The following is an 11,744-nucleotide window of genomic DNA, read 5'->3' as shown; positions in this document are numbered from 1 at the left end:
CCTTAATGTCACAGCCGTCTCTCTTCTTGATGTTGGCGAATGCGACCTGAACATACGAAAACCCAACACCACAGATGTTCATATTCAGCTATTACAACTATCCGACTACGGTTATACGGAAGTCATACAATGCAAGGTTGAAATATCCCGAAACATATATCATTGTAGCATGCATTCACATATATCTGCTGTCGATAATGGCAGAGCCGACTATGTGCATGAGACTGGATACACTCAGTGTCTAAGGATGTTTCAAGATGGAACCATTTCTTTGGGAGACAACACCCTTGTCGCTGGCATAAAAGCGAATCGAGACGACTTATCGAGGCATCACCTTGGTAGGCCGTGTGCAAATTGACGGATACTGCAAGGGATCCCAGTACAACGATCCATACGGAACGAGGGACGACGTAGTCGTCCAAGCTGCTGTGAAAATATCACTGAAATCTTCCTATGTTCCTGTACAATTGAATACTGGAAGGATTAAATTAAAATCTGGAACAGTATGTAAACTCATTGACAGCTTCTGTTTAGACGCCGACGACGGATACACCTATTGGAAACCTATACCTACGGATACTTGTAATTTTCAACAGTATGATGTCCTCTACGAAGGGCCTGCAAACAAAATTTCTGAAGACACCTCCAAGGCAGACACCCCGATCATCTATAGTCTTGTGACTCAAGAAATCACTTTCGCCCTTATGAAAACCAAGGAAATACCCCTATGTGGTTACACTCTCCTGTGCACGGAACACCCAAAATTATTCATCCTTGAAGCTAAACCTGGCAATACATTCGCTAGTCGAAAAATTATTCCTGTCAATAATCTTGACATCTTTACATACATGAACTCCACGTTCGTGTATATAGAAAAACATGTCAAACAACAGATGACATCCCTCTATAATAATGTCATTTCGCAAAAATGCGAGTTAGAAAGACAGGTAATTACTAATGCCTTATCTATTGCTACACTTCAACCAGATGAATTCTCCTATCGACTAATGAAGGGACCAAGATACATGGCCGTTACAACAGGAGAAGCGGTACAAATAATTAAATGTATCCCTGTTGAAGTGATGGTAAGGAAGACAAAAGAATGTTATACCGAACTTCCCATTTCTGTACACAATAGTTCCTTCTTCCTTACACCTAAGTCAAGGATTATCACCAAAATCGGCAACGAACGTGAATGCAGTTTAGTACTTCCTACCTTGTATCGAATCGATGATACATGGGTGCAACTTACACCTAACATTCAAGTTAGACAATTGCCACCTCAACAGCTAAAACCCATGACTGCTTTAACCTGGAGATACCTCACACCGGGACCTTTGGCCGTAAGCGGAATATATTCTGATACAGATCTGGAAAAATTGCGAAATCATATTATGTTCCCTGCCGAAAAACCAGCTTTACTCAATGCCGTTGCTAGAGGACTAACTGGCCATTCCATGAACACAGAAGGGATATCAGTATATAACCTTTTAGATGAGAATTCCCTAAATAAAATTGTCGAGAGCACCGCCTCACGAATCTGGAAGGGATTTATAAATTTTGGATCAGCCACTGCAGGACTCGTCGGAATCTTCATGATTATTCGCCTAGTCAAATTAGTTATTGACACAGTCATCCATGGATATGCTCTTCACACTGTATATGGTTGCAGCCTTCATCTACTCGGAGCTTTATGGAGCTCCCTTGCAAATTTGCTGCTACACTTAGCACGAGAAACTTCTAAGAAATCCGAAGACGATAACCGAGACAATCAATCACCTGCCGGACGAACAACCGTGCAAACCTCCAGCATCGATCCCACTGCACCTGTGGAAGTAATTACTCAACAACCTCCAGTCAAACCTCCAAGGACAATGAAACCTTGCCACGAGGAAATCATCAAAAACGTAAATATGCCTACATCATATACAAATTTAAGAGACCGCTTAAACACTCTAAACGAAAATATTTAATCTCCCTAGACAAAATCCTCCGAAAACAATCGGATTTTGTTCTTATTAGGGGGGAGGTGTTACGTCCCGCAACAAAAAATTTTGAATATTGCTTTGTAGAATAATATCAAGAATTTTTCATCTTATATAATTTTTAAATGTAATTATATATAATCACTATATATTCGTATCACTATATAATATATGTAATCAATATATTCAATCAATATTCATATTATTTAGTTATCCTATATAACTAAAATACTAGCAAACTACCAGTGCTAACTGAATAGCTGGCTTTACATACATATATTAATCAAATAAAATTAATATATTTCTCAAATTAATTAATTTATCGAAAATTACCGAATTGTTATACATATATATATATGTCACAAATTTCAATCATCAATAATAAATTGATTAATATAGTATATAGCCAGGAGTATATTATGATATATTGGCAGTACTAACCATGTACGAAGATATTTATATAAAGTATTATTATTAATCAACTTTATCCAAGAGAGAAATAGATTCGAAATTTTGTTATTAAAGAAAACCTCCAACAAAATTATTTTCAATAATGCAAAATGTGTTAAAGGTGTTCGCGACAAAATTCAGTATAAATCATTCAGTATAAATTATTATATGAATATTACCATAAAATTCTACTATTTCAAATATCAATTAACATATATATATATATATATATATATAACCAAAAATCTAGAAAAAATACTATATTATACCTGCAGTAATCGTGTATGTAAAATAATTATATACTTTAAATTAATTACAGAAAAGTGAGCATAACTGTTTATATAAAACACTATTATAATTAACTCTTTTAGTCAAAGAGAAGACAAATTTAAATTTCTATTTTTGAATTCAAGTAATTTATATTGTTAAAGCAAAAATACCGTAAAGGAAAATACGTTCATATAAGTATATATACTTACTATACTGTAAAGTTCCATGAAATTTCCTTTACAATAAAATACGGAAATATTTATGGACCAACCAAGCTACCTTATAAAACATAACTCTTCACCTGAAAATTATAAAATAATATTAGAAACAATTTATTTAAAGACTAAGTAAAAATATCTTTAATTATGAAATAATACTTACCTAAAATCTTTTAACGATTGATCTTATTATCCTATACGGATCGCTTCGATGGATAATATAGCTAGACTGCCATAAGTGAGATGCAACAATTACAAATTTTGAAACCTGAAAATGGAAAATAACTAATTAATGTTTGGATAAATAAAAGACATAACCTATAATAAAAATGCTAACAAATGCTCCGAGAGCGAGCCACATAAAAATATTAATTCGAAAATTTACAAAGAATTATCAATAATAAAAGGAAAGTTATAAGGTTAATATTCTACATACATATAAAATATATAAAACAATAAGTAAATGCACTGAGTCAATCGAAAATTAATATCTATGAATAATAATTATTACTAAAATAAGACGTTAATCAGCAATAATAATCAATAATAAAATAATTGACGGTATATACATACATTCAAGAGAAATAAAATTAATAAATTTTCCTTGACAAATTATCTTTCTAAGTGTATATAATCCTCCATATGACTATATATATATAATCGCATTTACTTGATGTTCATTATATTTAGTTATTTTATACTACCAAAATATTAGCAAGCCACCAGTGCTAACCGAATAGCTGATCTTATATGTTAATCAAGTAAAACTAATATATTCTTCAAATTAATTATTTGAGGCTTTATAACTATTGCAGTAAAGATTTCATTATATCTTTTCGTTATGAATTTTAAATATATAATACTTGCTGTGTATAATTTCGAGCATTAATAATAACGATAATAATGGAACAATTAATATTCTGTATGATCAACGAAATTATAGCGCAATATTAAAGAATTGAAACATAAAATTACTTCAAACCAATAGTATTAATATTAATATTCAGTATTCAGGACTTCGTTCGTGGTGCACCTTTTACACTTTTGTGCACCTTTTTTCTCATTCATATGAAAAACAGTCTTAAAACGCTTTTACACCATATAAAGTGTTGCACCATGCACTTTACACTTAAAAAGGCAATTTTTCTGAACTACACTTTTTAACTACACATTTGTGCACTTTTTGCACTTTTTCCCTGATATTGTTGGAATCAGTTTTTTATAATTGTTACTATGTTTTTTGCCTTCAATTACGCCTCCTGGCGCTATAATTCGTTTTGTACTTTCTACACTTTTTGTGCACCTTCTACACCCAGAAAGTGCAGATATAATTTTTATTCTAAATTAATCCGCGTAACTCCTATTCAATATTCAAAGTTGAAATAAGTCCATAAGAAGAGGAGACGTACATACGTATATGTTCGCTGTCGCTTTAATGTTAAAAATCAAGTCGTCTGTGTCCGCCAGCCATCTCGAAACCTTGATATAGCGACACCTGAAAAATGTAATAGCAATTTAAAAGGGAAATTATTGAAAATGTTATAAGGTAGAATATTCATAAAGGTAATACATACCTGAATCTTGTTAATAGACAATCTTATGATCCTGCATATATTCTCTTCATAATAATATGGTCAGCTTGCCATGAATAGCTGCAGTAATTTCGGATCTTGAAAGCTGAAAAATAATAATTAAATAATATTTGGTCCTATAGAAGTATAACCTACCACGAAAGACTAATAATATTTTAGAAGCTAATTCATGTAAAGAAATTATTAATATAGAATATTAATAAAACTAAAATCATTGAGAAGATTCGTTAAATTAATATTTTATAAACGTTTACATACATATACATATAAAATATAAGAAGACCAAAAATTAAATGAAATGCATTAAATTAAAGCATTAATGCTTCAAAGTAATAACAATTCCTATTGAGCGCAAAGTAATAACATAAAGAAAATCTCATACCTTTACTACATGCAGAATAATAAGTCACCCAATAAACATAGCCTTCACTCGATTGTCCACCGGGTGTATCAATATTTTCATCACCTAACGAACACGCTATACGGAAAAATAAAAATATATTTATTAGTAAAATTTTCTTAGAAATACATTTCAATAATAACCTACACGTGAATCCATATTCAAAAATACATTACTCAATTACAAATATAAATACAAATATAAATATTTATATATATACAGGGTGATTCTAAATAACTTTATGCTTTTGCAAAAACATAATCTTGAGCGAATTCTAAGACGATTTTTCCTTTGGCAAAATTTCGTCCGAAGCTTAGTTTTTGAATTATTAAAGGAAGTAGTTAACATATGACGGGTCGAATACAAGAGGCAGGCAAGGGTGGCGCGATTCACCGTCAGACGCGGGTGCTTACGCGGGGCGCCTGCTGCGATCAGCTGCTCGCTATACACATACAAACACACATGCGAACACATACATTCTCTCTCTGTCTGTCTGTCTGTCTGTCTGTCTGTCTGTCTGTCTGTCTCTCTCTCTCTCTCTCTCTCTCTCTCTCTCTCTCTCTCTCTCTCTCTCTCTCTCATTCGCTCACTCACCTGTAATTTTTTTTTTTTTTTTTTTTTACGAGAGAGGGGAAAATGCATTTTATACATACCCACCGGTCGATCCAGTGAGTTATGTGGGACTCGAGTACCAAGTCGAATTACCAACTCGGTACTCCCTACCCACTAAAAACCCCTCTCTTTTCACGAATTTCCTTTGACACACTGTCCCTCTGACTTCCCGAGATCTGTTTTCACATAACGTCAAAAAATAGTTATTATTACCTTGTTCGATGACTTTTGATGTATTGCTGTAATTGCTTGAAGGAGAAATGAATTTTCCGATAGATCGTACGTTCTCAAATTTAACGTAGATATCACGTTGCACAAGACAAGAAATCCACACTAAATTATTAACTGAAAGATTTTCTTCTTTCATGAACTGTATTCTTTTATAAACTTTAACGTAATCACATTTATTTACTCACTCGATGAGACGAGAAATTTACTAATGACTATCACTAATCACTATTAATCACTGTCGAATAATAACTGTTGGCGATTAAAAATCACTCGATGAAAGAAACACGCGCAGAAACGTTACTACACGACGCGACGACGCGACAATGCGACGATAATTACTCGGCGACTGCAAGCAGTTTTTTGTCATAGTAGGTTGCGGTAGGTTAAGATACTACTACAATTTATTCAAATATTATTTCAAACTTAAAGATGTTATGGGACCTATCTCTTTGATAGGACGTCTCGATTGACAGTAATTAGTAAGAACCTGCTTCGGCAGGACAAATCTAATTCAGGCACAGTGAAAAGGCAACTATCTGGAGGAATATATTTCAATGATAGAGGTTTCCTTTTGACTTGGAGCTGGTGAGGCAAATAAAAAATTAGCGGCCTCCTGTCATATCGACGTTTGATTAGGCAAATACAATTTAGGCCCGGTTAATTGACAATTATCCCGAAGCTGCGTTACTGATGATGGAAGTTGTCTTTTAATTTTGGAGCTGACTGATGTAAACAATGTCAGGTTGAATCTTGCCTTGATTTCAAGATACGAGATCCATCCCAGAGATTAGTAACGATACACTGGCTTAGGCTTATATGAAAATTTTACAATATACTGAGCCAGCTGCATTGATAAATTGTCATTCCAATGACATATCCTGTAATCCTCTTCCTACTTAATGCCCATTCACCCGATTTGGAATTTAAAAGCACGATTAATAACTAAAAATTATTCAATGACTTCAAATCATAATTTAGTATCAAGGAAAGAAATAAAATAAATTTATTTAATTATCTACTTTCTCTTCCACTGTGCGTATGCGTGTGTGTGACGTATTATTCACGCGGTACTTTCATTTTTGACAGATGACCCCTTTTTTCCCTCGTGACATCGTAAGTAATAATAATTTTCGGGAAAATTAACTAAAATATTATATTATATTCGTATCGGAATTCGAACCTTTTCTCTCATTAATAGATGGTCAACACCCGACGTCCAGACCCAATAACTCGTCGCGAATTCCCTCTGCGAAACGCAGGCGTAGTTCGCCGAGCATTATATAGACAAAGATTACTGCGAGACCGTCCCTCCGTCGCCCGTCAATTATTTATAGATAGGGACGAGATTCCTGCCGGAGTAACAAGGGCCGCAACCGATCGCGAAGACACACTCTTCGATCTCTCTTTCGCACCCTTGCCCCCGGAGTTCAACCCTGAGGCCGTCACCAATCGCAACCTCCCGGCGATACCAGCTGGCGAGGAGTCTGAGGAGGAAGACATTACAGAAACAACCTATCCGGACAGCTCAAGCGACGCATCGACAATAATTGTCGACTTAAACAATCCTACGGACGGGATCCCGCTAGGACTGCTCCGCGCTTGGGAGCGCAACGCAGAAATCCCTGCGACAAGGGATCAACAAGTCCAGACTTCATCGCCGCCAAGCCCTCCACGAACTCCTGACTCATTCTCAGGTTATTTTACCCAGAATTACTCCCCGGTCGCTCTTGGAGAAATAGATTTAGAACCCATAGACATCTCTCCGAGCGAAGAGAGCTCTATAGATTGGGAAACAAATCAAATTTTCGACTATTTAAACAGTGAGGAATTCCTCGATACCATCGCAGACTTATAAAAATAAAGTGCATTAGCGTCAACAAGAAAATTATTATGATATTATATTCGACATTTTGCATTTAATGTACATGGATAAATTAAATGAAAATAGAAATTATAACATAATATATCCACATATTTATTTATTTGTCAATCTTAAAATATCTCTGAAAAGAAGCGTCCTGTAGATCCTGAATCTCTCGGCGTCCCAGGGTATAGCAGGCCTAGCAGGTTGCCCTGAAAAAGAAATTGAGAGATACAACCTTGTTCGTCCATGCACGGTAAGCCCTGCAGAGTCGTTGAATAAACGATAAAATAGGACGTAACAAAACAAAATTTTGGTGGCAGCGATGGGATTTGCCAAAAAGAGGATCTAAGCTTCTGAGAGGAAATTAAGTGTTTGACGAATAAATTTTTATAACATATCTAAATCCATTATGCAGACTCGATCAAGTTCGACGAGCTCTGTAGCCACAGGGGCTACAAGAAAACAATATACGGCAGAGGAAACTGAAATCCTCATGCAATTGATAAATGAAAAGGAGAAACAGTTAAGGGAACAAGCTGAAGCCTTGCAAGCCAAGAACGAACACCTGACAAAAATGCAGGAAGAAATGAGCCGAAAGGAAATGGCGGGAGCTCAAGAGCAGACAGCTGTAGAACAACTAATGGCTTCTATGCGAACAATTACCAATTATATTGAAAGGATTAATTCAAGGCTCATGAATTTAGAGACCTCGCAAAGAGAAGAAAGACATATTCCACGTGAAGAACGAACATTTTCTCAACCGACATCCCAACATTTTGACCTCGTGGATCAACCTTCTCCGATACGCCTTAAAGATGCTATCGACACAATACCTAAATTCGATGGTGTTACGTCCCCCCCCAGTTCCTCAGGACTGGTCTGGAATTCTTACTTTTCCAGTTGGACGCAATTAATCTCTCAATTTGTTTTTAGGGCAACCTGCTTGGCCGGCTATACCCTGGGACGTCGAGAGATTGAAGGTCTATTGTGCCTAGTAGAGAGGATTCAGGGCGGAAAGAGAATAAACATTTATATATATATATTTTGTACGAGTTTATTTATTTTATCCAGATAAATATATATATATATTCCTTTCTTTTTATAATAGAATACAGAAATGATTATAAATCGTCATTCACTCTTCTCGGGGATAGTCATACATATCAGGGAGGAAGTAAGAATACTCTATGTCTATCGTAGTGAAAGGTGCCTCTATAGGAACTTGGGGAATATTCAAGGTTTCGAAAGGATTTGAGTCTTCGTATACTACGGGAGAATAATTGGGTGGAGGGTAGACGTCGTCTTCCTCTGGGTAATAAATATATTGGGCGATGGTATCTGGATTTTGTGTTGTTCCCGAGTTTTGTTCCCAATTTGTTGAAGACCCTGGGATTGGTGAGTTGTTAGAAGTCAATGAAATAGTGGAGCAGTTACTCCAATCGTCTATGAGTCCTTCTACAAGTTCGGAAGTTGTATAATGGTTACTGGTGGAAGGTTGAGTTAAAGGGATGATGTTTTCGGTATCTTCCTGGAGGTCTATGATTTCCTGTTCAAGAATGATAAGGGGAATCTGGGGTTCTGGTGATTGGGATTCTAGATCAACTATTTCGGGGGTTGGTGAAATGATATCATTGTCTATGGTGATGATTGGATAGAAGGTGCGTCGTGATCGTCTATTCCGTCGTACTTGATGAAGAGTGGCTCGACGGGTATTTGAATTAGTGCGTCGCGCTCGGACCATCTATTGTTTAAATAATTAGGTGAGAATTTATTTAGTTTATTATTAAGATCCTGATGATTTGATGTTACTCACGTTGACGAATCCGAATAAAAACCCAACACCTGTTAAGTAGAAAGAAAAAAGGGGGTTCCGCGTGAATATTTGATCAGTAAGTGTTATCCCAAGAGTAGTAAGAGATAGTCAGATAGACATTCCCAAAGTTTAATAAAGTTATAGGCTGAGAAAAGTGAATAGTGTTAGTACTATAAATTATCGATCTATGGTAAACTTCGACTCCCGAAAATTACCGACCGTCGGTAATGTAGATTTGTGTTTTACCGACCGATGGTTAGTGTCACTTTCTGTTTTACCGACCGATGGTAAGTTATTTATTGATGGTAAGTTATCGACCGATGGTAAGTTTTGACTGAGAGTGCTCGGTAAGTCATCGACGGATGGTAAGTTAGCAATCTATGGTAAGTTAGTATTTGTAGAGATTGCAGGGTTTGTTAAATTGTTAGGTTTCAATTTTGAGTTTAGTTTTATTTATTTGGTTCTCTGAAAATCGAAAAGGGGTTCGAGGAGGAATAAGAAGATCGGATACGTTGACAAAGTATCCACCTATCGTACGTCTGGCTTGGCATTAACCTTGTAATGTTAGGTTATAATTAATTAATTGTATATACTAATAATAATTCAAGTTGTTATAAACTAAGCCAGTGTATCGTTTCTAAATTCTGGGATATATCTCGTATCTTGAAATCGAGGCTTGATTCAACCTGACGTTAACGTCAACCAGCTCCAAGATCAAAAGGTCAACTTCTATCATTGGAATAAATTCCTCAAGATAATTGCCTATTAACCGGGTCGAAATTGTATCTTCGCCTACTCAAACGTCGATTGACAGAAGGCCGCTAATTTTTTGTTTGCCTTACCAGCTCTAAGTTAAGAAACAACCTCTATCATTGGAATAAATTCCTCAAGATAATTGTTTTTTCACCGAGCCAGACTTGGGTTCGACCTGCCGCTGCAGTTTCGCACTCGCTCACTGTCTATCGCGTCGTCTTATCAAGGAGATAAGTCCCAAACAAATCTTCCAATTGGAAATAATATTTAATTAACTTAAGTACATGGATGAGGGAAAATGGATAGTCGAAGGTATAGTTTCCCGAATTAAAACTATTATGCGGTTTTAATTTAATTAGCATTAGTTGAAATAAAGTTGAATTGAAAGGTTAGAGGAATGACAAATTGGCCGTGTATTTACCAGTATCTGCTGTATCCTGATGTGTGAAGGTGGCTTCCCTTCACTAGGTTGATGAGTGGACGCTGCTTCCTTCCGCTGGATACCGTCTACCTCAGTGACAGTTCGGGATGGAGGTTGCAGTCCAGGAGTTCGATTGAGAAACTTAATGTTCAATAGTCACTGAATTTATTAACTGGATACGCGTACAAAATCTCGGAAATAAGTATTAACTTGAAGATCGGTGGGCCAGTTATTAACTGTTGAAAACGTTGTGCCAAATGCCAGTTGTTAACTGTAGTAGATCGTTGGGCAAAGTGCGAGGAGGACCGCTCTGCACGGGTTTATATAGTTGTCAGTCCCGATTTTGCACACGGGCCCAATGGTGGAGGATGCGCTTCGATGTGGAGGGAGTTGAGTTGTGATTGGTTCCCTCCTTTGCTTCTGGATGCGCGCGCCTCGAAAGATGCGCGCGCCTCGAGAGACGTGCCGCGTTGTCAATAGGTGATCGGTTCCCTCTGACGTGCCGGATGCGTGTCGAATTGTGATTGGCTCTCTCTGACGTGCCGGATGCGCGCGCCTCAGCGTGGGCGGTGCGGTTGCTTATTGGTTCCCTTCTCCGGGCTGGTTGCGCGCGCCGCTGGCACAAGCGTGGGGAAGATGCGCGCGCTGCTGGGCGTTGCCGCAGAAATTGGGCGTAGTTTAATTTGTAGATGGTGAGACTCTTCAGAATTGAAGTGGGGGTGACGGAGCGGTCAGTATAGAATCGGCTATACTGGTTACATTGTATTTTCACATATAAGTTTTATAATAATTATAAGACCATCAGAATTTCTTTGCAGTTTACATGCATATATTTTCTAATGTAGAATTTTAAGCTCTAGCTGTAGAAATGTCAACGGAGTTTCTAGCATACTCCGTTCAAAAGTTCATTTCTGTCTTTATGTATTATTATAGAAAATGCTTTTAAATATTGTTAATAAATTCTGACATCATAATTATTATAATTACAATTATTTTAACATATAAGTATTTATGATTACGTGGTGGAATATAGATATATAAAGACTATAAATTATTTCAATAAGTTGTGCAACAATCCTTATTCTTTGGATTTTAATACTGTTAGGTTTTTCATTAATAAATTAATAAAAATTAT

At 36.3% G+C, this 11,744-nt stretch overlaps 1 protein-coding gene across 1 annotated transcript; it reads left to right on the top strand.

The window, feature by feature from the left end:
- Positions 1-833: 833 nt before the first annotated feature.
- On the top strand, positions 834-7,613 carry LOC145974155 (uncharacterized). Its single transcript, XM_083103984.1, has 2 exons — positions 834-1,907; positions 6,957-7,613. The coding sequence occupies exons 1-2, from the start codon at positions 849-851 to the stop codon at positions 7,611-7,613; spliced, it is 1,716 nt and encodes a 571-aa protein (XP_082960110.1). The 5' UTR covers positions 834-848.
- Positions 7,614-11,744: the final 4,131 nt, after the last annotated feature.

Source organism: Camponotus vicinus, unplaced genomic scaffold (assembly GCF_025532165.1).
Source record: "Camponotus vicinus isolate PSW18456_S1 unplaced genomic scaffold, iyCamVici1.0 SCAF_7, whole genome shotgun sequence".
In the NCBI taxonomy this organism is placed as follows: domain Eukaryota; kingdom Metazoa; phylum Arthropoda; class Insecta; order Hymenoptera; family Formicidae; genus Camponotus; species Camponotus vicinus.
This window is presented reverse-complemented; position numbering and strand designations above follow the sequence as displayed.